Source organism: Zootoca vivipara, chromosome 3 (genome assembly GCF_963506605.1).
Source record: "Zootoca vivipara chromosome 3, rZooViv1.1, whole genome shotgun sequence".
NCBI classification, from domain to species: Eukaryota; Metazoa; Chordata; class Lepidosauria; order Squamata; family Lacertidae; genus Zootoca; species Zootoca vivipara.
In genome coordinates, this window is record NC_083278.1 from 76,348,033 (window position 1) to 76,375,839 (window position 27,807).

General features: G+C 41.7%; 1 protein-coding gene across 1 annotated transcript in view; it reads left to right on the forward strand.

The window, feature by feature from the left end:
• FMN2 (formin 2) overlaps positions 1–27,807 on the forward strand; it is a 166,637-nt gene that overhangs the window by 60,670 nt on the left and 78,160 nt on the right. Inside the window, exons 6-8 of the mRNA XM_035108373.2 lie at positions 1,496–2,985; positions 4,790–4,934; positions 26,734–26,821. Of these exons, the coding sequence (XP_034964264.2) occupies positions 1,496–2,985; positions 4,790–4,934; positions 26,734–26,821 (1,723 nt within the window). The remainder of the gene's footprint in view (positions 1–1,495; positions 2,986–4,789; positions 4,935–26,733; positions 26,822–27,807) is intronic.

Here is a 27,807-nt window from a genome sequence, read left to right on the forward strand (position 1 = left end):
TTACTTTTATGGCAGAAGGAACACATGACTTGTTTCCAATACCGTTTGGGATATAGATGCTTCATGTCTGTAATGCTTTTATCTGATCAGCTTGGTGAAATCCAGTTTGCGTGTTCAGGGCCGTCTTAAGCATATCTGGCGCCCTGGCACGAAGATCCCTCCGGCGTGCCCCCCCCCATGTTTCCCAGCACGGCTGTCTGGCGGGTGTAGCGCAGCTGCCGCAGGCGCAGAAGCATGGCGCCCCCCTGGTGGCCCGACACCCTGCGCCTCCCAGCCTTGCTGTAGGGCCGACCCTATGCGTGTTTAGACCTTTAAACCTCCCCCTATAAATAAATTCAGACAAGACTCAAATTTTGGGTTTGTTTTTGGCAGAATTTAGGCCACAATTTTATTGATTACATCAGGTGAGTGGTTGCATAGGCTCTGGTTTGACTAGCTCCCTGCACCGTTGCAGGTAGTGCTGACTCAGTGCACCAACATAGGTCAGCCTGGAATACCCTTCACATAGGGATGGTGAGAGCATTCCCCCATCCCTATCACCTGAACCAGAGCCTATCTGCAACCTTACAAGTTGTGACAATTTGCTACGTGGCAGGCGAAACCAAAGTGGCACCAGCCAATCTGCCAAGTGGGGAAAATTCCTGCTGTGCCCCTGTCCCAATGACAGACGACACACGACGGTCAAGGTCAAGCGTGCAAGCCCTAAGAGTAGGGAGAGGTGGGCGGATGTTCTGATGCACTGACCAAAAGAGGAAGCTCTGAGTCATGTGAATGGGCATATTTAGGTCCCTTGATCGGTTTGGCTAGCGTCCCATTGGCCTGATTAACCCAGCATCAAGGGACCTACCAATAGAGTGTTGTGGCTATCCAATTGTACCCACCCACAACACAGGGTTCGGTTGCCAGGTCGCACCACAACACGTGCCCTCTTTGAGGGAGGACACAATCTCCATGAAAGACCAGAAACAAATTCCAATTACCCGAATTGGGGGCACATTGTGAGTGACTCTCCTTGGCTTCCATTCAGGAATCTAGTGAATCCGCATATTATACAAGCCTTAAAATAAAATAAAAAATTTCTATCTCTTGTTGCAAAGCAAAGCTTAAAAGGTCCATGTGATGTTTGTGTCAAAGTTATGAAAAAGAGAGCGAATATTTGGAATGGTAGGCCTCAAAACATGTAAAACCATAATTTCTTTTGCAATGCACCCAAAAGCACGTGTCTGCATCATTACAGAGCAGATGAGCAACTTTTTAAAATTAATGTGTGAAGTAGCCTCAATGGTTAATAGCCCTCTCTTGCCAATGTTCTGATGTATTCACAGAGTTTGATGTATTCACAGAGTTTTAATTAATTTTTATAGTTCCATCTTAATTAATTTTTATAGTTCCATCTTAAGTCTCTGTGAACATTCTCTCTCTCTCTGCTGGAAAATACCACATTTCCTTTTTTTTTTATGTTGACTTTTCTTATCTTTTTCTTTTACCCCCTTAGGAAGATGTTGCAATGAAATCGGAAGAGCGGGCAAACGAAATTCAGCGGCTTGAGCAGACCATACAGGACCTGAAAACAAAAATTGCAGAGTTAGAGAAACAGTTTCCTGCAGCAGAGGTGCTGATTTCTAGTAGTGGTCAGTGGAATGAGAGTGCACAGCCAACACCTGAAGGATTCTCTAATGCAGCTCTGCAAGAACATACATTAGGTGCCCTTCCCAAAACTATAATTACAAAATCTGTGCAGACTTCACCAACAGATGATTGTTTAACACACACAATGCCTTCAGCCAACACACTGCCACAAGCACCTCTGCACCTCAAAGGGGATCAACATCAAGGGCCAACTCACCCATTGCCAACACTTGAACCACAACCCACCTTTTGCTCTGAAGTATCTTTAGTCCTGTCTCCAAAACGGATTTCAGTACAGTTGGATGCTGCCCAGGAAAAACTAACTACGTCACAACCTTCAGGACCTGATGCTCATTTGTCGTCACCTTTGTGTCAAGAGGAATTGGTATCATCAGCTTCCCACCCAGCTCTAAGCACTGAAAGTATTACTTGCAGTGAACATTCCCCTTCCTTATCCTCTCATCCCACTTCTGGCTTCCCCCCTGGACTTTCTGCTTCCCTGCCTGGAGCAGGAGACTTATTTTTAACTTCATCCACATCTAGTTCATGTGTACTGTCTTCGTCGTCCCTACCTGCCTCAGGGTATTCCCTGTCTTTGCCTCCTCCTGCCCCACCGTTACCTGTTGAAGGGATTCCTCCTCCACCACCTCTGCCTGGAATGGACATGCCTCCACCTGCTCCTCCTTTGTCTTTTGCAAGCATCCCTCCTCCACCTCCTTTGCCTGGAGCTGGAATGCCTACAAGCATCCCACCTCCACCACCTCTTCCTGGAAGGGAAATGATACCTGCTCCCCCACCTTTGCCAGACATTGGAGTGCCACCACCTCCACCTTTGCCAGGCATGATGGGACCTCCTCCTCCACCACCTCTACCAGGGATGGGAGTGCCACTACCTCCGCCTTTGCCAGGCATAGTGGCACCTCTCCCTCCGCCTCCCCCACCTTTGCCAGGCATGGTGGCACCTCCTCCTCCACCACCTCTACCAGGGATGGGAGTGCCACCACCTCCACCTTTGCCAGGCATGACGGGACCTCCTCCACCACCACCTCTACCAGGAACAGGAGTGCCACCACCTCCACCTTTGCCAGGCATGGTGGCACCTCCCCCTCCGCCTCCCCCACCTTTGCCTGGTGCAGGAGCTCCGCCTCCTCCACCACCACCGTTGCCTGGTATGGGTGTGCCACCTCCTCCACCTGCTGGCCTTCCACAGCTTCCTGGGTTTCTTCCCCCTCCCTTGCCAGCTGGTTTATTTGTAATGGGGATGAACCAGGAAAAAGGTAGCAGGAAACATGCAATAGAACCTTCTCGACCAATGAAGCCTCTTTATTGGACAAGAATTCAGCTTCATAATAAAAGGTAACAAACAGGTCAGAAATGTTTGGTTGGTAGCTTTTGCAATCAGATCATGTTATACTAAGAACTGAAAAAAGTCACACACACCCCCACCCCGACATTATATACTGAGAAAACATGTTTTATAATGCTTAATTTTTTGTGCTTGTTTTTATGTGCTTTGAGAGAATGTTAGGAAGAAGTGTTTTGCTGTGACAGTAAAAGTTACCAGGTGGCATAGACCATATTTGGCTTGGTAGAACACTAATAATTCCCAGGACAGCAATGTGTATTATCTTGGATTCTGAATCTAATGTAACTATAACATATCTGTTTCATGCAAACTGCAATTTCTCGTGGAGCTTTCAAAGATGATATCTTGGGTGGCCAATTCATACACATGTGGCAAATGCCACTGAATGCCCTTGGTGCTATCATTTGGCACATGTTCCTGTATCCACAACCTCATGGAGAAAATCTCTTCATATGTACATGGCCACACAGGATTGCAGCCATTCCTGTGATTATGGCAGACGAAATATATCATCATGTTGGCAGGAAGTGGTCCAGTATAGGTATGAGAGTAATTCAGTTGCATGAGCAACCTGGACAAATTGTGGGAATACAAAATTGCAGTCACATGTATAAACTAGCCCTGCAGTTCTTGTATTACGGCATGGGTGAGGATGATGGAATACTATAAGTCCCATCATTCTTGACCATGGACCATGCTTGTTGGTACTGATTGGAGTTCGAGTCCACCAATTTCAGGTGGGTTAAAAGTTCCCCACCTCTGCAAAGCAGAGTATAATGCACGTACTTGGAGGCACACACTTTATTATGGTTCTGTCTGCATTGAAAACAGGTTCCAGAACTGGGTTCTATCAGGAAAATACAGGCACGAAGAGAAATATTTGGGGATATTGAAGAGTGGCTGTGAAAGAGGTTTTCTAGTCTGTAATGTGGATCAAAAAGGCTGCTGTTGCAGTGCATTGTCATCTCTGGTGCGGCTGTGGGGATGGAGTTCAGAATGTTTCGTGGAATTATTTTCATGTATTTTTCCTCTGAGCAACAGAAAACTAAACTGAGGTTCTTTGTGTGGTTTTTCTGCTTGTGTCCACTACTGTGTGCATCATACCTTTCCCCACTTCTCATACCTTCTAATAGACTCCCCTGTAGTCAAGTAGGGAGAGAAGAGTTAGTTGATTCAGATTCTCTCTTATTAAGAGAAAAGAAACAATACAATCTGTCCTCACAGTGCAAATCCATTTCAAATATGAACCAAAGGCAGCATAAGCTGTGCACTGACTTATGAAGTCTGTGCCAAAATTTTGAAGTCTTCGCAATAGTTCTAGTAACAAAAAATTGCCCTGTGTAAACATTATGCTAGGTTTTGTGAAAGTGTTTTCTTTTCATTCTTCTCCTTGCTTGCCTTTTCAGCTTAATTAAACTTATTGTTAATCTGCAAATACTTGTTTTCCAGATCCTCTCGCCTTTCTTGACTACTGACATAGTGACTTTGATCAGAAACCTTCAGATAGAAATCTAATAATCCTTAAATTATGGCCTGCATATCTCTATTTTTGTTTCTCTATGAAACCAGTTCCCTACTAAAACGTATGTTTTACAGAAAATTTGCAGCTTACTTTAATATGGAAAATAGGGATGTTTAGTATTTCAGTATTTCATCTTGAAAAGTCCAGTTTTAACTAGAAGAAAAAGAATGCTACTTTCAGCAGCTTAAATTATTTATCATCTGTCGTCATTCTACCATTTTGTGATCCTTTAGTCTGACATTGTCCTACATAGGTCTTTTGCTTAACTTTAGAGATACTAGTGCTTCACTTGTGTGGGAGAAAATTGAAGAGCCTTCCATAGATTATCACGAATTTGAAGAACTGTTTTCTAAGACAGCTGTTAAAGAGAGGAAGAAACCCATTTCGGACACCATCACAAAGACAAAGAACAAACAAGTGAGTACCCTCTTGTAATCTTTCTTTGGTGAACAATCCTTTTGTAGGAATGACAACATCAAATGGGGGGCGACTTTTGCGTGGTTGCGCAGGAGCCCCTGATCCCATAGGGTGACTCCCTGGTAGTTCGGGGCTGGCACCGCCTTCCCAGGTAGGATGCCAGGGGTCTCCGCCTACCCCAGCCCAGCGTCCAGTCCTGCCTGGGGAGGTGTTGCCAGGGGATGGCCAGGTAAGGGGAGGGACTTTCCTTTTTTTTTTTTTATTTTTTTTTTAAACATACTTTTTATTAATTTTACAAAATACAAAAAAACAAAAAAACGGTACATACTTAAACCCCTTTTCCACCTCCTTCCTACCCACCCACATGGGTCCTCCCCTGCCACAGAAGTATCCCATGTTTGTGAACAGTCAGAAATGGTCCATTTTATGCTTGGATTTCTGTCCTCCTCCCCCTCCCCTGACCCCAAAGCCCCCCCCTGCCACCAGGGAGCTCCAGCAAACCAGGGCAGTACGCAGGAGGACATCCATCCAACCATCTATTGTTATACCAAAAAAAGAGAAAAATAGAAATAGGAAAAAAAGGGGAAAAAGAAAGGGCGAAGAAAAAAAAGAAAAAGAAAAAAACAATACAAAACAGAAAAATTTTTCTTGCATTCATAGTTGAAAAACCATATTTTATGGGCTTCCCCTCCCCCCCTTCCCCGGTTTTCATCCCTTTTTTATCATCTGCAACAGTTTCTTACTTTATAAAAATACACCTTTGTATCTTATACAACTTATAAATCAATTGTTAACATTTTCATCTAATATTCAAATCACTGAAAATTCAAACTCCCATTTTCTCTTCCCGTGCCTAATTTTTTTTCTCCCTCTATAAGCCTCCATATTTTCACATTTTCCAAAATCCATTCACTTTTAAAACTATAACTATTCTCAATTTAACCTTACATCCCCGATTACCGGCTCCACCCCCCCCAATCCAGCAAATTCCAAAATCAGCAGACCAGTTATAAACCTGTTAATCCATCCTTATAATCACAACATCACTTTCCCTTCACCCCACCCCCTGTTTACAGTCTCTTGCCATCCAGGTCACCATACAGGACCCCTGAATTTCTTCTCTTCTCTGCATATTTTTTCCTTCTTCCCTGTGGGCGTTCTGGAGTTCCAATAATACCAATCGTGCCCCCCTCAAAGACAGGGCACTCCATCCAACTTTTTGTAGAGTAGAGTCATCATTTTTTTCATGGTGTGTTTCATTTTGTGTTGAATCATCACAGTCCTCATCTTCATCTTTTCCTTCCCCATCATTGTCATTCTCACATTGCTCTTTTTCAGTGTCAAAAGCTTCATCTCCTAGAAAATCATATTCCGCCATCACCTCCTGAAATTTCTGCTGTAACTCCTGTCGTCGTGTCTCCTCTTGACATAACTCTATTCTTGTTTCCCACATTAAGGTCAAAACAGACCGCTGGAACTCAGGGGAACACTTTTTTGTTGACATATTTCAGTCCTGCCAAGGTCAAAACTTATCACGTGGGGTGGAATATGATCACAGTTTATTTTCTCGACTCCATTTTAACAAGCTGGCTGCATTCTTCAAGTCTTGTTAACAATAAAGTTCGAACTCACATTTCACAAGCACTTAAGCCAAAAAAGAAATTCCACAAAGTCCAGAAATACAAAGTGAAGTAAAAATTGACTTATAAATCCTGATCAACTCACTGAATTGCCTAGGCTGCCGGCTCCCGAGGGAAAGAAAGGTTTTTCTTAGGCTTTACCTCATTGCTGCAGGGCAGTCATAAACCACAGTCTCTCTCCCCTTTTCACCCTGCATCAAAGGGGATATTCTCTTTGATGCCTTTGAGGGATCCTTTTGAATTACAAATCTTCTGTTTATGGCTTCGGGTTTCTATTTACTGTCTCTTTGTTGCCGTGGGGGGGGGTGGCTTCCTTTTTTCTCCCCTCTCTCCCAGACCAAATTGTTTTATAATCCAAATCGTGAGGTTACTTACAGTCTTTTCCAATCGTTTTATTTTCGGAAGAATCCAGCGCTCTCCGCCTTCGGCTTGAAGCTTCTCCCTGCTAGAATAACGTTGCCGCTCAAAATGGCCCCCGCGACTTCTACCCTCCTCGCTCCGGAGCTCTTATTAGAGCTAACCGAAGAGTTGGGGAGTCCGGATTGGGTCTGTGCCGAGCAAATTGCCCTCGGGACGCCCTTCCCGAGGTTCTAAGGGGCGCAGCGTTGCTCTCGCTGCCCTCCCCACTCCTAGCAGAGACGGGCCGTCTCGGAGACGAGACGAAACCCCGCCGATCGACGCTGGCGCTGAATCCGGAAGCCAAGGGGAGGGACTTTCCAGCTCACACAATACAATTTGAATCTTACCTCCAAGCACCAGTTGGTTCCAGAGCTTCTCCCACCCTCCACACCATCATTCAAGTTTCTTTTGCAGGTTAACATTTTCTCCACAGGTACACAGGTGCTGCTATGTCAAGGCCACTGTTGAATGGCTGGAAAAGAATTTTCCTGCATTGGCAGGTTTTGCCTTTCCCGTAACAATATGTCACAACTTTGGTGGTGTCAGGCCTTGGGCGGAATTCTTTGGCGATTTTCCTAGAGGGAGGGGCATGAGGCGGAGGCCTCACTCCCTTGCGGCAACAAGATCAGGGTATTGGGGGAAGCGTTGACCATACCAATAGGCATCATTGCTTCCGCCTTCCAGCGGCGGCTAATGGGGGGACGGGCTCTCTCTGCTTGAACATATGTTCTCCAGAGCCAGCCCCAACCCCCATACATGTGGATAACCCCGAAGCCTCCCAGACCCCCGGCTGGGGATTGGGAAGGATAATGCCCAATGCCTGAGCCAAGGTCTCCCTACATCTGAATCTTAATAAAGTTGTGGCCAATTTGAATCCCATAGCACATTGTCTTGCGTCTTTATGCCGCTCAGGGGGTCACCTGGGGGTTTGGGGGACTCCACCTGTCCACACAAACCATTGGCCACATCTGCCAGGAGGGAGGAGGCATGTTCAGTAGATCTGTCTGTAGGTAGCTCATGGTTGGTATATCTGCATGACACACTTTCCTGTGCTACATTTGTCCAGTCTCTTTCCTTCAGACATCTTTAAATATACTGCATGGAGAAGATGTACACTGTATGAAGTGAAGGGATAGGATAAAGGGGAAAGTAATTAATAAATTGTGTAGCCTGAACAGAGAAAATGCAAGTTAATTAAATGTGGAGGCTGCTGGACACAAAAAAGACATGGCAAGGACAGGATAGCCCAGTTGGTTAGAGCATGGTGCTGATAACACCAAGGTTGCAGGTTTGATCCTGTATGGAAAAGCTGCATATTCCTGCATTGCAGGGGGTTGGACTAGATCAGGCTTCCTCAACCTTGGCCCTCCAGATGTTTTTGGCCTACAACTCCCAAGATCCCTAACTAGCAGGACCAGTGGTCAGGGATTAAGGGAATTGTAGTCTCAAAACATCTGGAGGGCCGATGTTGAGGAAGCCTGGACTAGATGGTCCTCAGGATCCCTTCCAGCACAACAAAAAAGCAGTCTGTGATTCTAGACTGAAGGGGGAGGAATGTGGAGAATTGGGGAGATTCCTCCCTTTTTTGGTGGAATCTAAGCCTCAGTCATCAATGTTAGGCATCAGTGGAAATGATAAGCATTCATTATGACTTGCTGTTGTATAGAATAGTATGTGACAAATCTCAGAAGCTAGATAATTTTAGCCTTGCTAACTTTGTGAGTGAAGGGTTGCTTTTAAATAAAATAAAGGGGACAATTTATAGATGTATAAATAAAGGCTATGCAGATTAAACAGCACTGAAATTTATTGCATTCAGGCTTTGTTTAGTGCTAGAGAATATGTAAAATGGATACCACTCAAAATGTTTGTGCAAGATATTCCTGTCGGCCACCTTATCATTCTGGAGCCTTGGAGGGTTGAGCCTGGGCTGGTTTGCATGCATTTATGTACAGACCATCTAAAACCTAGAAAGCCTAGACCGCTTGTCTATAGTGTTGGGTTAGCACTGAAACTGGACCTTATAATTTGACTTTGTAATAATCATATCTGAAACAAAATCCTGTTATTATTGTTCTTTGCATAACATGCGATGGTCTAGGTAAACTGCAACTAACAGGGCACTGTAGTCAACTAATGCATGCTATGAACTCCCACTCACCTTGAAACAAAAAAAGTATTTGCTGGGAAATGTAAATGTGGCATCAAATCTAATGTGCACCCTAATTTCTGCAACGTAATTTGGCAAAAAAATGTGCACATTAGACTCAAGTAAATACGGTAATTATTTTGACATCTTCTTGGATTATAGTACTGGTGCTTTTTCCAGTTAGAGTTAGCGTTACGAACCCAAATTATAAGGATTTTTATTTTCATTTCAGCATGTTCAACTGAAAAAACTTTTTTCCAATAGCAGAAGAGCCAACAGTAGGTATCAGAATATAGTATTTCAAAACAAGGCTGTTTTTCATGATGAAATTCAATCTGTTATGAGCATCCATTTGATATCTTCTTCATCAACCAAACATTTGACATGGCTTTGTTGATCTGCATACCTTATACTGAGTATCAGTTATACAGAAGTCTGTGTTGTTTCCCAGATTTCTTAAATATATTATTTTGAGTAGCTGTATGGTTTGAGGAAAAACTGTTCTAACCCCTGTTGTCTTCCACTGAAGATCTTGCCAGACCATATATGATGGGATAGCTGTGTATTCAAGTAGATGGTTGTGTAAGCTGTTAAGTTTGACCTTTTTTTGAAGGAAAAACCCCAAAAACATATCATGAGATTTAGCAAAACAAACCTCTGCAAACAATAAAATAATGGCTACTGGGTTGGGTTTGGCAAAAGGTGGTTAAATAGGCAGGCAGCAGTTGTGGTGAAATATTAGTGGTTGTGGTTTTTAATGTCGGGCAATGTTTGTTTTCTTTGTAATGGAAAGCACTTCATTATAGCTAACAATAAGATAATAGTATGTTTTGTTAATATATATATTTGAACTGGATACCCTTAAAGGTCTGCAAAAGGACATGTTTTCTGCAAAGCACATCTAGAATCCAACAGAATTCAATTAAAGAATATGAATATATGGAGCTACCTTACAGGTCATTGGTCCACCTAATCCAGTACTGTAAACTCTGATGGCAGCAGTTGACTAAGGTTTTTCAGAAAAGACTTTTCCCAGCCATGCCACCTTAAAAAAACAACACTTAAAATAATATCATATTATTGATTTTTCAGATATAACAGGACTAAAGGAACAACAATAGCATCATATTTAAATGTTAAAAAAAATTTTTTTAGATGATTTGGCATAATATTCGATTTGATTGATATATATGTGTATAATTTGAAATAACGAATGTGATATAATTGGTTTTAATTGGAAAATTAATAAAAATATATTTAAAAAAAAATGTTAAAAAATCTTGAAATGCTTGAGATTGGGTCTTTGGATCTTTTTATCAAACATAAAATGTTGCATTGTATAATCTTGAGCTCTATACAGAAATACGTGTGCTTGCAAGATCTCTTCTTGGCATGATGGGGTCACAGGATTGGGCTATCATTCCACCGTGCTCACGAGGCATCCTGGTAGCTTGCAAGGCTTAAAAGAAAGAAACACATTTGGATAGCTCTCTGGCACTGCCTGCAGTCAAAAACCAGAAACAGCAAAGAGATAAAGATATAATGAGAGTGCACCTATTAAGAGACATGATCAGACCAGAGCCTCCCAATTCTTTAAGCAACCAGCCCATGCGTTCTCTAACAGAGAAAAAGGTTCTCCTCATCTCCCCTAATGGGGCTGAATCTGATATTAATCAGCCTGATCATGCACATGCTTTTCACTCTCATCCTCGGAGAAGGAGGATTTCTTGGGGTTTCAAGAGGCAGCATCCACTCAAATCTTTTCCCTCCCCAGGAGCTCCTCATTGCCTCAAAGAAGATGGCTATCAAGATGATGGCTCAAATTCTCAGGTTGTGCAGATCACTCCATGGGCCAAACATCGTGCCAGGAGCCTTCATTAGACTTTCCTACCATACCAGTGGGTGATCACTCATAACAGACATCGGCATATCAAGGTGTCTATAAGAATCAAAGCAGCCATGAAATAGTGGAGCAGAGATGCCAACTGCAGGAAAGACACTCCCTTCCAGGATCTACACAAGACAATAAGTCAATCTCTCAATCCAGGCAAAGTAGTTCCCGTCAGAAGCACAAAACGGCATCAACTGGCTAGAACTCTGGGTGTCCCAGTTAGACATACAACACTTCCCTCTACAACACCAGTCTCTCCACAGCCTTCTGTGGTCTGACAGCATCAGTGTGAAATCGTATATCAATTGGCACCAGATCTCTTGACCTCCAGCAAGAGCCGGCCCACTCATGAACTGGGTAGAACGCCACCTCCTGAGCCTCTCCATGGAATACATCTCAGAGAAATCCAATACCCAGGTGGACTGGTTGAGCTGCATCACACTGGATCCAGGCAAATGGACACTGCACCGGCAGGTCGTCAGTCAACTTCACAGTCAGTGTAGTCCATTTTTGGTAGACCTCTCCTGTTTCTACAACCCACACACAGAAGGATGAGATGTCCCAATGTTTCCTTGGCCATCAGGTCTGCATTATGCATTCCCACCAATTGCAAAATAAAAAAATTCCTTCAGTAGCACCTTAAAGACCAACTAAGTTTATATTTTGGTATGAGCTTTCGTGTGCATGCACACTTCTTCAGATACACTAGAACCAATTGCAGTTCTCCCAAGGGTTCTCCGAAAGATCTGGTAAAAACAAGGCTATGTCATACTGATAGCCCCCTTCTGGAGCCAGGCACTTTCCCAAAAAGTTTCTTCTCCTGCCTCGTGACCAGGGTAGACCAAGTGACCCCATTATGCCAGTGCATTTTAGATGAGCACCAATCATACTTTTTCCATTGTCTTGAATGTACATGTTTAAATTGTGTAAAATATATTAACTTGGGCCTGCCTTTAAAGAACTTCAGCTGATGCTTAATTCAGCCATTAAGCTTTCTGACTAGAGTAATTTATTCAGAATAGGTCACTCCATTATTGTACAATCTTCTGTGGAATGGTTTTGTTGTCTTGCTTGCTTGTTTCTGGGTTCAGCTTGAAGTTGTAGTCACACCTTTACAGGAGGGTTGGACCAAATGATAATGTTGTTGTTGTTTAGTTGTTTAGTCGTGTCCGACTCTTAGGGAACCATTTAAACATATTCAAGGGTCTTCCAGGGTGTGTGTTAAACTTCCCAAAGTTCAAGGGGGAAAGTGGGTGTTTAGGTTGGGGAGTTTAGTACATACTATTTCCTTTCTAAGGTGGACAAAGGGCTGGCTTCTTTTCTTATAAAGAACAACAACTCGTGGCTTGGCATACTTTGCTTGTAAAGTCTAGCGTTGAAGACAGAATTTTTAAAGAGAAGCCAGGCCTCAGACCCACCTCACAGTGGAATCTGTTAGCAATACAATACCCGAAATACAGACAACATTTGCCACAATCTCAGAATGGCCATGAATTCCTTCCTCATTTTGGTTAAAAGTTCTGGCAAGGGTAGGGGAGAGGATTTTGTGCTGCCCTGTTAAAGCCCTAAAAATAGTTTAGGGCTAGGATACTTGTGACCATGCTTGAGTGCCTCATACTGAGACAGAAAGATGGGATATGTATGCTTTTAATAAACTAGCTAACAAATCTAGCAGAAATAGCTGAATTCAAGGTATTAAAATGATTGCATGAGTAAAGTATTGTATATTGGTTGTATTCAACATAGCACTAAGTCATGGTCCTGTCAGGACAAAGATTACTGCTAGCACAATAGGACTTTCCCACCCACCACCCACCCCTGCAGAACAGAATAAGTCTGTTCTAGGGGTCTTCCCAACCCTCCTGAGCAAATCTAGGGTGAGTTTGGGCACACAAGGGATGAAGAGAGCGGTGGAAATTCTGTTGTGTACTAGAGGTAATTTTTCTGCTGATGGGACATTTAATAGAATACCACCCAATTTCCTGTTCCATTTAAGCAGTATTTTCTGTTCCATTAAGCAGTATTTTCAAAGGTAGTGGAGGTCAACAATTTTTATTATTATTATCCTATACCATTTCTATACTGCTTGAAACATATTTCAAAGTGTTGTATAACTATTTTAAAAATACAAAATATGCAATTCGTATATAAACAGTTATAAACAGTTTGCTGTGCCAAAAGAAAAGCTGCAGTAGCTGCCCACAAATCCAAAATTCAGAATAGCCATACATATATTGCATAACCCTGCTGGATCAGACCAAAAGGGTACCTAGCCCAATATCCTATTCTCACAGTGGCCAACCCAGTGCGACAGGTGCAGGACTTGAGTGGGCCAACCCAGTGCCCACAAGCAGGACCTGAGTGTTGTTGCTGTTTATTGATATCCTGCCCTTCTCCCTGAAAGGGACTCAAAGCAGCAAACAGCTAAAAATAGAAACTAAGGTGTGTGTCACTGTGGCCAAATAAGCAATCTTTGCATTAGTGATTCCAAGCAACACATATTAAAATCAGTTTCCTGGAACATCAGATACAGTAGGTAACATAATTTTAGGGACACCAAAGCCCCGAGGCATTTATCTGCACTTTTGGAGAAGGGAAAAAATAAGCCAGAATATGTTGCACGTTGGTGCATACAGACTTTTTGCAGCCACTCCGCTCTTCCCTTCACATGAACAGTTTAACAATCCAGGATTCATCACAGCACCATAGCTTCTCATTATATGTGAACCTGGAAACCGTTTAATGGCTTCAAAACAAACCAGAAAATGATTTCAAGTTGGCTTAATATCCTGGCTTGTTTGGAATCATCAGCCTTATTTTATGGGCTCACATGTAATGGGAAGCTATGATTAAGTGCTCAATCCAGCTTGTTCATCTGCTTGCATCATCAAGAGAGGAGTGAAGCTGCTGCAAAGGGGATCTGTGCAGCTCCTGCATATCATTGCTTATTAAGATTGGCTTAGTGTTGCATGCAATTTCAACCACTTATAATAATCTTGAAACTGATCGTGTGCACACTGGCCGAAATGCAGATATCACATTCCTGTAGCAGGATTCTGCCTTTGTCTACATATACTTCTGAGGTTTATCACTGTTACCACCTTTGACCCCTCCCTAACTAGGACTCCCTTTGAGACCCACATGTGGTACAAGTGCTGTATGTACAGATCCAGTCACAGAAAATATGCTTGCAGTACCTTATGCACATCCAGGCCTGATCATTACTGTAACAGGACAATTGATGCTCATCATGTATCAATTAATAGTGGTAACGATGACAAACTAGAGTACCCATTAGCAACTATAGCTGGTGTGCCAACTGCAGCCGTAATGGGATATGGATGTCCTGACTATGGTGTTCCATGCATTAGCAACCTCTAAACTTAATTATTTCAATGCAACCTATGTGGGGCTACCCCTGAGCCTGATCCAGAACCTCCAGTTGGTGCAAAATGATGCAACTAGTCTGTTGATGGGGACAGACTATTGCCAACTCATGACTCTGGTGCTTAAAAGCATGCACTTCCTACCCATATGTTACCAAGCCAGGTTCAAGCTGTTGAACTACAGGCAGATGATTATGACTTTTAACATTTTAAGGCAACGTTTAGTGTTATGAATTTTTTAAATTGTTTTATAGGGAGGGGTTGTTTTTAGTAGACCCCTTGAAAGTGCAAATAATGAATTGGTGTAGAAATGTCTGAAATAACAATAATAATAACTTTGGTGATCACAAACAGTGCTGAACAAATGCTACTTTTAATGTAACTTAAAAGTCTATGGCCTTCCGTAATGTTACATCACATTGTTGACTCCGCTTAGTGAGTTGCACCTACTATAAAATCAAAAGCGCTTGTGCTTACTCTCTTACCCACATCCTTATATTGGTGAACTTTTGTTTTTCTTTACCTAGCCATAGTTTTCTGGACCATTTCCTAGTTATGATTTTGTCTTCTAAGTATAAAGTGGGACTTTCTCCTCAAGCTAAATAAATGTTTATGAGAGGAGAACTGTAGTGAAAGTTAAGGCTATGATTCTGTATATAGACACTTGTACTTGAAGTTCCATTGAAATCAGTAAGATTTAATGCTAGCATAATTATTCTAAATCGCATAATCATTTGCAATCTAAGGAGCCCTAACTGAAGCAGCATATTAATTCAACAAGGATGTTGCGTCCACATAGCTTTTTAAAACATCACCTTCATTTTAATAGTTTGGCAATATTAACTCTTCTGTGAGTGCTGTTTATACGATGGCTTATCACAATGACCTTACATTCTTCATCCACCCCAGTCCTGGATAACATTGCAAGAAAGGGATTTATAAATTGGCCACAGTTTGACAAACTGAACTTGTTGTATATAGATGGAAGCCTAATTAATGTCCATAGTCATTTGTTTCATCCTTCATAAGTAACTGCTTCCGTAGGAACACAACTGTTGTTGAACAATTGGCTCTTGCAGATCTAAGTGATTTCAATTCTTTGGAGAATATTATCTAACTTTAAAAAAAAAAACCAAACTATTTGCAAGGATGTACCCATAGCCAGAAACTGTGTCCGCAAGGAACTGCTTGGTTTTCATCCATTTGGAAACCTCACCCTGCAAATGCCTGAATAAAATTTTTGCATCCAGATCATACAGTTCTGTGTAGGTAGTTCACAGAAAGTAGTTCACGTGCACTTTTCTTTAAAGACTATTCTATGTGCGCTATGTGCGTGGCAAGCCAGTTCTCTGCAGAGATGCTGGACGTTGGGAGAAACCAAGTCTTACTTTTCCCCACCTCTTCTCTATTAGTATAGCAGTAACGCCCAACTTAGAACTACCCTGCTTGCGGGGATATGGGCTTGGCTGCCTGCCTACAATTACGTCATGCAGAGCACCCCCAATAGCCCATTTACCCTGATGTGCCCCAGTTCCCTGGCTGGGAGGGATGCACGCCCAAGGCCTAAGCCAAGGCCTTCCTACATTTGAAAGTTTAATAAAGTTGTGGCCTAATTTTAATTCCATAACATTGTCACAGTCTTTATTTCCTTTCCCACGTTCCCTGGGTGGGAGCTGGGGTTGTCGTGCCTGGTCTCGCAAACTGAGATATGAAAACTAGGAGGTAAATGGTACCTTAAACCTAGGTTATGGCTGTAACAACGGAATGTCCAAGCATGCTTTTTTATAACACTACAAAGCTGAAAATGAACGAACTGCAGCTAAAACATTATGTTCATTTTTCACATGGTCTAGTCCTTCCCCTGCCCACCCCCCTAATATTCTTAAGAGGGTCTCTTCTCCAGTCTTCAGAGAGTAGCTGGAGGCAGGGAGGCTGAAAAGGGGCCTCCTTTCCTTCCACTCTGCAGTTTGAATCTGAAATCTTAGGCGCAGTACTGCGCCCAAAGCTCAGAAACCACTTGCACTAATGAAATTCCCTGTCGCAAAATGTGCCTAGAACAATAGGAGCTTCAAACATTGTTAGGAAGGTTCTGCCTTTTTGTCGCTTTGCTATTGTTGCATGTGCATAAGTCGATGCCCACGGGTGCTGGATTTGCATCATGAATATCTCCTAAAGTTCAACAGTTTGAGTTTCTGTTCAGACCCTCTCTCTGTCCCAGTGAAAGGACTCCTGAAAAGCTCTTCCCTCTGCAGGTGCTTTATGTGAAACTCTGCAACCATGTGGAGCTTATGCATGCTAGAGCTGACATAACCCAACAGTGGCTGTGCTGGCATTCATGAGCTTCCATGCACATTGGATGGTTCTATGAGTATTATGTAAGGAGCATAGCTCAGTCATACCTGGAATAGAAAGCATTTGAATGTTGCCGCTCATGAGTGGAAGCGCCACTAAAACTTTTCAGCAGTGCTCAGGTGGGGGCAGTAATGTCTAAAACATCCATGTTTGCATCCAAGTTCCACAGAGCTCTGGCTTTAGGCCTCACTGCTTTCTTTTCTGTGCTGCATCAGGCTTTTAAAAACTCAGCTCTAAGGGTCCACCTTTCTTTATAAATCTATGAGCCTATTTTGTCACAAAATAAAAGGCTGTTAGTTCCATGAAGTAATAAGCTAAATGTAGTCAAAAAGTGGTATTTCAGGAAAGAAAGAAAATAGGCTCTCTCTCTTTTTGGTCACTTTAAACATCCCTTCGCTTGTCTTCAGCACTTTTAAAAACTGAGGATTCTGTGATTCTTTCTAATGAAAGAAATGTTTAATCTGTTGTTCTGTCTCCAGTTGGAGAATGTGTTATTTATTGTTTTTGCATCTTACTGTGTATGTGAATCTAAACAATCTGATAAATTTTTCATCCAATGTCATACAAAGGGGTATTAAGCTATAGTAAATATATTAAACAGGGATTAGTTCTATAAAGCAACACATGTAATTGTATTTGTTCCACCCAGCCAGTTGAATCTTCTAATGATAAAAACAAAATGAAATGTTGCTTACAGTTTAAAGACTTTGATTTACAAAATAGAATATTAGGATTGATTGGGGGAATGAGTAGTGAGAGGAAATAGAAACTTATGCTAGGGGTGTTTTCATTTTTCTTAACATGGCTCTCGTTCTGACAGATATAGGCAGTATTAGTCGGTTATGTGGAAGTTATATTTAATATTGAATATTGAATGAACAGATGTTTGTCATGACATAAGATGGGAAGGTTCTGTTGTGAAGTGCAGCTACACACACTTTGCAGCTGAAAGTGCATCAGAAGAGGACAATGGGTAACAATAAAGAAAATTGAAATGAGAATGAGAATGTGCTTTTCCTAGCTTGGAAACCTAGTGCAACTGGCAGGAATGCTATTTTTAAATAAAGAATTTCTAAAGCCAGTGGTCATATATTCCAGACCCTCCAACATGTTACAGATGAAAATAGGAACATGCTTATAACACCCCCATTCCCATAGCAAGCAAGGAACACTTCTTAAGCTCCCATTACAAATGGCACAAAGCACCACTATGTCTGCTTTTTGCTGTATTTGTTTACACTGCAACAGCTTGTCCTGTGCTGCTTTAAAAACCATGTAGGTGTTTGTTCTTTTGTTAAAGATATGCTAGAAAAACAAAATGTCACACAATCTCATATCAGTCATTCAAAATGAGCTTCATCAGGCTCCACTGTGCACTACATGAAACCTTAAATGTTAGTATGAATTTACACACGGTATATGTGTTTGATAGTCTAGAGCAGGCATCCCCAAACTTCAGCCCTCCAGATGTTTTGGACTACAATTCCCACCATCCCTGACCACTGGTCCTGTTAGCTAGGGATCATGGGAATTGTAGCCCAAAACATCTGGAGGGCCGAAGTTTGGGGGTGCCTGGTCTAGAGCCATTTCCCCCCTTCCCCCACCCATGCAGAGATTTTATCATATACATGGGGAAGGGGACTGAACCCTGAAGAATGTCAAACCGGGAACTCACGCTCACAAAATTTAGAGATCCCAACAAATCAAAAATAGGGACAGTATAGTAGCCTATAGTACCTGGGGCAGGGACCAGAATACTGTACCAGGACTGTCCTGGCTCGTTGGAGACAGATGATTGCATTTCTAAGTTTATTCCTGTAGCGTTTTAGGTCTTTCAGACTACAGAAATTCAGGTCATGAATGTCGACAGGCACCTAAATGTGTCAGTGAACATTCATTTGTGTGAGCAGAAGCTCCTGCTTATATGTTGGATGGCTTCTTTTCCCCCACACCGGGTGAAAGTACTAGATTCTGAAAATTGAGGAATTATATAATTTGTTTTGGAAATTTACGTTTGTTATAATTCACCCCATTCCAGATATTAGCTGTAAGGGGGGGGGGTGTACAGAAGTTGGACTATGCTGCTGACACTATACCTGTCTTCATGTCCCTGACCCAACCATGCCCCCACATAGATGCCTGAAAAGGAATTCCTCCACGTCAGCAGCGATTCACATGTTGGGACTCCATACAATCAAAGCACTAGCTTTGTGAAAAGTAGGCCTTTAAAAAGTAGGAAGAGGGAAAGTATGGCTGTCTCTTAAACCTTCATGAAGAGACCAGGAGGCTGCCATCTTACTATACGATTTCTACTCCCCCTCTCCCCAAACTTTGGAAGCAACTGTAACAGGGTTCCTGTTTAATCAGGGTTCCTGTTTATATAAATATAATAAATAAGGAGGATGAGGAGGATCAGAAATCAACATTTAGGTTTCTTCTCTAATGACTCCCAGAGGGCATTCCAAGACCTCTGGGTTAACGCCTTCCTCTGGCCAGCAGCCAAGGCCAAATCATGATGCCGAAGGCCCTTCAGCCATCTCAGACTGTCCCTGCCAATAAATAGTAATAGTGAGAGAGAAAGACAAAGAGTTCTGTGGGGCTAACATTCAGGGCCTTGGAGTGCCCTGTGAGACAAGAGAAGAGGAATTTCCAGCAACAAGCTTCCTTTTTTTTCAAATAGTTTAAACCCTGATCAGAGTTTTCAGTGTTCAAGTTGGGCCAAAGCTTTTCTTAAACTTTAGGAGGAAATTTGTTTCGAAAAGGGTGGAAGAGGGAGCACATGTTTCACAGATGGCACCTGATCATTAAAACTGCAGATAGGAGGGGACAGTGTTCACCCCTGGAGACATGGCACCGTTGTGATGCCACTGACTGTTCCACTGTCAAACAGCTCTTACTGTCTGAAAGTTTTTTCTGATGTTTAGGTAGTGTCTCTTCAAAGCTTTTGAAAGCTCCAGCTCCAGCTATGTGCTCTCTGTTATTTTTAGGCCTATATTTTAGTTGCATTTATACCGTAGGAATACTAAAATTCTGTTATTTGAGAATTACACTCTTTTCTCCTAGAAGAAAAGTTCTAATTTATAGAGGTAAAAGCACCAGGTCCAAAATCAAAATAAACCAGTCCATGACACCTTGCATAATCACTGAAAGAAAAATGCCTTTAGTACTATAACATTCATTCTTGGCACCATTTCATTCTTGGCACCATTTCTAATCTGCATGGGAAGTCACATGGCATTTCTATTGCATTTTCTTCTGTTACCACTATGGGATTAACATCTGGGAGAAGAGCTGCCATAGCTAAGTAATACCTACTTGGCCTAGTTTTACAATCTTAAAAAGAGACATTACATTTGTCATTTAGTAATTACTATTGTACTGTTGAGTTGAAAACCTCTGGCTCATTTTACTAGTGTCAACTAGTAATTTGGCCAGTTGTAATGAGTAACAACTTTGAGACATTGTTAATATCAGCAATTAAATTTGTTCCAGAAAGTAGAACTTTTGCAAAACAAATTCTGCATGAGGTAGATACTATTTTGCGGGAAGGGGGTTTTCTTTTTTCTTTTTCTTTTGCTCCAAGTATTTAACTATCTGACATCTGTATTGCATTGCCTTTCATTAAATATCTGACTCTTTTTGCTTGTGTTATCTATACAGGAACAAATTTGGCATGTCACTGTTTACTGATCAACAATACAGGCTACTCAACAGTTAGGAACTTGGTCATAGACTTTAGCATGCTGATAGTATCGTTAGCTTCCTTTATATTTTTAAATGTTGTTTTTAAAGTGCAGTTCCAAATTCTAAACTAAAAAAAGGGGAGATTTCTATTGTGTCTGAAATTGTTTGATCTCTTAGAGATTTGATTAGCAAACTTTTGTAGTTTCTCTGCTTAATGGCGTCACTAGTCTGTACCCTGTAGGCTTACATGGCTGCAGTTAATGGGTTTATTTTATTTCTAATTGTGGGAACTGCTTTAGGCCTTTATGCTAATATTCATATTTTGTGAATTAGCCATGTATTGTTGCAGCCACCGTGCTGGAGGGAATATGATACTATTGAATTCATTCAGCATTTACTGTATTTTTATTTTGGTGAACATTTAACTTTATATGTGCTGGTGACCAAATAAAGGCAATTGCACAAGTTCCCTATTCATTAGATTTATGGACCTTGGTGGGCACCAAACTAGAAATAAACATACAGGTTTTTAAAAAATTGATCCCCAACTATCATTACACCGTCACATCTGGATGAAAACCAGGGCTGGCCCTACCATTAGACAGAGTGAGTCATCCCAGGCAGCTAATTTGGTGTATCATGAAAGGGCACAATATGTTAGCTATTCAATGTGTTGCTATTGTATCTTTATTGTCATAAAGGTATTGTCATAAAGGCATTTGTGGGATCTTTTTGTCTCAAGTACCAAAATAACTCGGTCTTGAGTACTATGCACTTTAACTTGGGGGTCGGGGATACTATTTGCTTTTCCTGCGTAGGTGTTGGACAGATGCAGCTGTGACAGATACATAAAAGGAAGAGACTCGCCTGGCTTGCACTTCATTCCAAACCAGGGAGTGGAAATCTCTTTTAGCCTGAGGCCCACACTCTGCCTTGGGGAACCTTTCAAGGGCAGCATGCCAGTGGTGGGCAGGGCCAGAGGCAAAAAGTGGGTGGAACAATGGATGTTGATGCTTACTTTTGTAAACCCAAAACCGGAGGTTTCTATGCACAGACACACACACACACACCTCTCTCTCTCTCTCTCCATCCTTCAGTCAGGAAAAAGCACTCATGAAGGGTGTGAAGCGGGGATGGTGAGAGATGTGGCCTAGGAAGAGGGGGCTGACATGAGGAGGCGTCACAGTCGAGGGAGAGTCCTGAGGATTAGATAAAGAGGACCACATTTTGCCACCAAACCTGAGGCTTCCTATCCCTGGTTCATTTTTCTTCTATTCCTGTTGCCACTGTATTGCCAGACGCAACTCTATGGTTTGGGCTTTGTTGAAGAGATACCAGCCATGAGCCCAGATTTGGATGTGACACATGGCAGGAGCAGGGAGGGGACAAAGTGCCTGGGATTTTCACCCTATGTATTTGCACACTGCATATTCACCTTTAAACCATAGCTAAGCTTAACTATGGTTTATATAATGACGCAACAGCAGAGTGTCTTATCTTTGCTTGTCAAGTAATAATTATATTGCTATTCTAAGAGGAAGCCTTGTTGTATATCAGATTTTTGGTCATTCTATCCCAGTTTTCTTCTGACAATAGTATTTGGTTAGTACATGTGTGTGCTTTTATCTTGTTTTTGTAGACTGAATGGGCCCAGATAGATCTGCCAAGGACTTTTCCCACTTCCACTTGCATGTTTCTGACATATCTGTTTTAATATATTCTCTTTACCTGTGCCTGTTTCTTCAAGTACCACAAGGCACCCCAGTTTTCAAGCTCCGCAGAAACTCTCAGACCCCTTCATCACATGGAGCAGCATATCACGGTTGTTGGCTTCACTTCGCAGCTTGTGCTCCTGCATACATGCATTTACGTAGATGTAAAATACTAAACTCAGTCAAACTGCCAATCAATGACTTGGCTCTCAAATGCTGGTGTGATTGTTTCTCATTGCCTGCAGGTTCCTGCGTAGGATGTACCCCCCCCCAGCATGCAGGAATTTTTGAAATCAAATGGTAGCATCTCTAGGATGACACATGCATCCACACCCACACAATTAAGTCTTCTGTGGATATCATAAGCATTATAATAGACACCAGACACAGCATAACATTCACTCACTTAACACAGCTTTTGAACTCTTAATGGAAAAAGTCATTGTTACGCTGCTGCTTACAACTCCTTTTGGTACTTGTTTAGTCATGGTTGGCTGCACCATTTAAATGTTAGAAATGTCTTGTCTGTGAATTCATTTCCTGTAAGTGGGTGATCTCCTGTGTTGGTCAGCATCTTCTACCTCCTAGACAAAGATTTTGTGCAACATATTCACAATTCATTATCTAAAGGCAATTCACAAAAAAGCACTTACCCAACAAATGAGATTATAATTTAGCATTTCTCTAATGATGTTGGCATTAAGGGGGTTTCCAACTACCCGATCTCAGTATCTCTTAACAGTTGCCTGCTCTCTCTTTTTTCTTCTTCTTCCAGAAAGCATTTTATGAATATGGTGTTGTGAATAGTCCCATGCAACTATAGCATTGAATTGAGAAGTATGTCACTTTCAACAAATAGACACGTTACTAAAGATTTTAAAATCCCAACAAACAATCCCGTTATTTTTCTAAGTACTTGAAAGAAAATGTTTTGAGGTGAAATCTAGAGGCAAAATTGAATGTTAATATTTGCAAAAGTGTGATTCTCCAGCATTTTTGCTGAGGAACAAACCTTGGCTTCCCAGTTGTGGTTTGTTTAGGACAGGGCTGGGAAACTGGATCATCTAAGTCTGCAGGCCAAATCTTGATGCCTGGCAGGCTAAACTAGGCCTGTGGACTGGAGGTTCCCCACTCCTAGTGTGGGAGAAATAAACCACAAGCACTGGTTTTAATATAATGCTAAATCAGCCATTCTGTGGTTGGTTTCCCCCTCAAGGGTAGAGGAGCAAAGCTGGAATTGCTTCAGCTGTGTGCAGCAATATGCACTTCATTCGCAGATTAATTTACCTGACTTTGGTTTATGGTCAGCATTTTGTCTGACCAAGGGGCACCAACATTGTGCCGCTTGGAAGCTGAGAATTTACTGACTGTTGAACAGTAAATTTCAGGGGGACTCAAGTCATGGATGTAATAATAATAATAATAATAATAATAATAATAATAATAATAATAATAATTTATTTATACCCCACCCATCTGGCTGGGTTTCCCCAGCCACTCTGGGCGGCTTACAACAGAAAAATGAAATAAAATAATCTATTAAACATTAAAAGCCTCCCTAAACAGGGCTGCCTTCAGATGTCTTCTAAAAATCTGTGCTCTTTTTCTTTCTTTCTAAGTATAAATACCAGCCTTGGGGAGCTTGAGCAGTATCAGATCTTCAGGGAGTAGCGAGGGAAAGTCTTAACTCCTGCCCTCTGCCACAGTCCTGGTGAACAGAGCTGGCCCATCAATGAGGTGGGGTGAAGTACCCGCCTCAGGTGACAGAAGCACAAGAGGCCACACCCTGCCACTTACACCACTGCCGGAACGCTCCCCTCTCTCTGGCAAGAGGGAAGCATTTTGTAGTGCCGCTGCTCGTCTTCCCTGCCACTCTGAGGCAGAGAAGATGAGTGGCAGTGCCTTGAAGAGCGTCCTGGTTCTTGCCAATTTCTGTGAGTGGGGAGGATTCTGGTGGCAGCAGAAGTTTGGGGGAGGCACAATGGGTGGGGAGTGGGGAGTGGCACATTCCTGTTTCGCCTCAGGTGGTGACATGGTACAGGCTGCCCCTGCTGATGAAAATCTTCCTGTCCTAAAGCTGCTGTTTTCATTAGGTAAGATCTTCATTGGCACCAATGAAGACTTCCTTCTCAATGTAAGGGGAGGGGAAATGATTTTTCTCAGGTTGACAGTGGGGGGTAGAACAGTTTAAACTCTCCCTCTACACTCTCAGCAATCCAGCACCTGAGATGGATCCACTTCAGCTGCTGTTTTTTAAAAAAATGTTAAAAATAAATTAAAACCTGTGTATTTATTGCATTCATACTAGTTTGGCCCTTAGGGTAAAACTGTGAGTGTTTGTGACTGGATCATCTCCATATTTTTAAAAGGCAGACATAGCCACAGAAACCTCAGTGTGGATTCCTGGGTGGAATCAACACACATATAAAAACTATTTTGAAAATGCTCACCATCTAGTGTCACATTATATATTGCACTTAAAACACACTTAAAATGTTTTATTTGCAGTCCTATACAGTAATTGAAGGGGACCCAGGTGGCACTGTGGGTTAAACCACTGAGCCTAGGGCTTGCCGATCAGAAGGTCAGCGGTTCGAATTCCTGTGACGGGGTGAGCTCCCGTTGCTCGGTCCCAGCTCCTGCCAACCTAGCAGTTCGAAAGCACGTCAAAATGCAATTAGATAATTAGGAACCGCTACAGCAGGAAGTTAAACGACGTTTCCGTGTGCTGCTCTGATTCTCCAGAAGCGGCTTTGTCACGCTGGCCACATGACCTGGAAGCTATATGCCGGCTCCCTTGGCCAATAATGCAAGATGAGCGCGCAACCCCAGAGTCGGTCACGACTGGACCTAATGGTCAGGGGTCCCTTTACCTTTACTTTACAGTAGTTGAAATAGCTTCTCCACCTTGCACCCTGCTCAAAGTTACTAGCAAAAGAAAAGGATTAAATTCTTTATGTGTACAATACTGATCTGCATCCCCACATCCATTCCCATGGCTGCATATACCTTAAAAGAAAAGACCCAGGAAATCCAATCATGAATCTCCCACTGCCAATTCAGCCTTTAGGCCTGACTTCACATTCCCTTGTGTCAGCTTTTTCTCTTAGCCAGCATATTATTAATGTGCATATATTCTTTTTTAGACTCTGTACTTCAAGTTACACAAAATAGTTTTATATACACCTACCTCTTATGCCTGACAAAGCAGAGTTCTGTCACATTGATTTCAACCACATGCTTAAATCTTCCCAAAGAAGACTTGTTGGATCTAACATTTCTTAATTTTGATGGTTAAAATGTGTCCAAAGAGTCTTTCTGATACCTACTGGATAGATTAAGGTCTGCGGCATTGGATTATGGTGTGTATTTTTTAATAAATGTGAGTTAAATAACTTTAAAGCTACCTTTCTTTTTTTAAATTACACTTTTTAATCTAAAAATAGGAAAAGGAAGTGTTAAACTGGAATATATGTTGCTAATTCTTATCCTGCCAAGATCAAAGAAACTTTCTTCTGCAGTGTGATTATTCTTGCTTTTTAAAATGTTGCATTGGTTTCTTTGTTTTTCCTTGAATTGATCATAGAGCATCCCAATATGTGCGTGGTTATTTTGCTTTTTTTATATACTGTTGAATAATGCAACTATAGAAATATTCCCACAGCTTTATCTTACATCTAATCTGGAAATAGTTGTGTGGTTTTGGAAGCAAAATCAAATATATTTGACAGCCTATTTGACAAAGGCTCTAACATGGATGAAAATATGAAGCTAAAAGTGCACATGCTTCTGGGTTGGCGGGGTGGGGCAAGATTCCTCCTTGCAAAGGCTGAAAAGGTGTGAGGAATACAGTGGACCCTCTAGTTACAGGTAGGTAGCCGTGTTGGTCTAAGTCGAAGCAAAATAAAAAAATTCCTTCAGTAGCACCTTAAAGACCAACTAAGTTTTTATTTTGGTATGAGCTTTCGTGTGCATGCACACTTCTTCAGATACACTTGAACCAGAAGAGCCAGACCCTTATGTATATACAGAGGGTGGGGGGGTGGGAATGGGTGATGGGCTGGTAGGAGTGGTAAACCTGTTGATGGCTGTTAACGACTGCTGATGACTGCAGTTGATCCTGTGGGGAAAATGCAAGGGCTGAGGCGCTAAAGAAAGCTTGATCATGCATAATGAGATAAGAATCCTATGTCTTTGTTCATCCCAGGTGGCTCCATGGTTTTAAGCTTGGTAATGAGTTCCAATTCAGCAACTCTGCATACGTAACTTTCAACTTTCAAATTTCAAATTTCAACTACGAACATGGCAAACCTGGAAGTGTATACTTCCTGGTTTCATTGCGTGTGCATGCGCAGAAGCGCCGCCTCTGCCTACGGACTTTTTGGGTTGAGGGCGGACCCCTGGAACAAATTTAATTTGTATCCGAAGGATCCACTGTACTTTGAATTTAATCATTTACAGTAATTTTATCAAACAGTTTGGATCTCTTTAACAAGTAAAATATAGTTTGTGGGTACTGGGTTTATGATTTATGGCATGAAATAACAACTTGCTGGGAAGTAACCACATTTTCTTTTCTTTGGCAGGTTGTCAAGTTATTAAGCAACAAAAGATCGCAAGCAGTTGGGATATTAATGTCCAGTCTTCATTTAGACATGAAAGATATACAGCACGGTAAATGAAACAAAGTTTTATTACATAGATTTTATTCCATGAAGTGGCTTTATCTTTTCCTATTGAAAATCCTGGCCAGCGTTCTTTGTGAATGATACCTCTGCTGTCTGTCAGTAAAAATATGGAGAACTGACTGAATACTGTTTCAGCCCACACCCTGAAATTGAAATCTAAGGTCTCATATGTTTCCTATGTGGACCTCAATGAACTGAATGAAAGCTTAGGCTATGCAGAGGTTTCTAGAATGCTGAATACTCTTCTCTCCTGCCTGTTTAGAAAAAAAGCGTTGATTCCAGTTTACAAGAAACTGCAGTTTAAACACTTGGTGTCTTATAGTTAGAGCACTTTTCTTTTTTAAAACTCAAATTCTCATTTTCCTTATAAAGTACATTGTGTTTTGCAATAATACTTTCTGAAGACTTACTGGTAGCACAACCTTGAAAGTTTTATATCAAGAGACATCTTTTGGGGTGGCTGTAATTCCTCCTTCCCTATTTACATTAAAGGATGGCTTTGGAAAAAGGTGAAAAGTGGAGCTATATTTATACTTGCAGTGTTCTTCATGCCTCCTAAGTCCTTATAATAGATTTAAAGCAGATGGAATGGAGCTGTATAGTGCCAGCTTACCTATTAAATAAATATGGTTTCAAGTATATTGCAGACTTCATAAATCATGAAAACATCTTTCTGACTTTTCTAGCCTACCTGTTTTAATTGTGAATTCCATTTTCTCTATTTTGTGGAATAAATTATGCACAGGACAAATGTTGGTGTGCACCATCAATTTCTGAGTAACTTTTAATCACAACTTAAGCTTTTGCTAAGTTATTTTCATGGTTACTGAACTTCCTCAAGCTGAAGCATTTAGGCTGGTAGTCACAGATTGAGGCGCCAGTACTGGCGCCAAGAAGTACTTGGTATTTCTAAAGCTGGCAGATGTAGTTCAGTTAAGTCATAGAATGAAATCTGAAAACAATGATATGGTC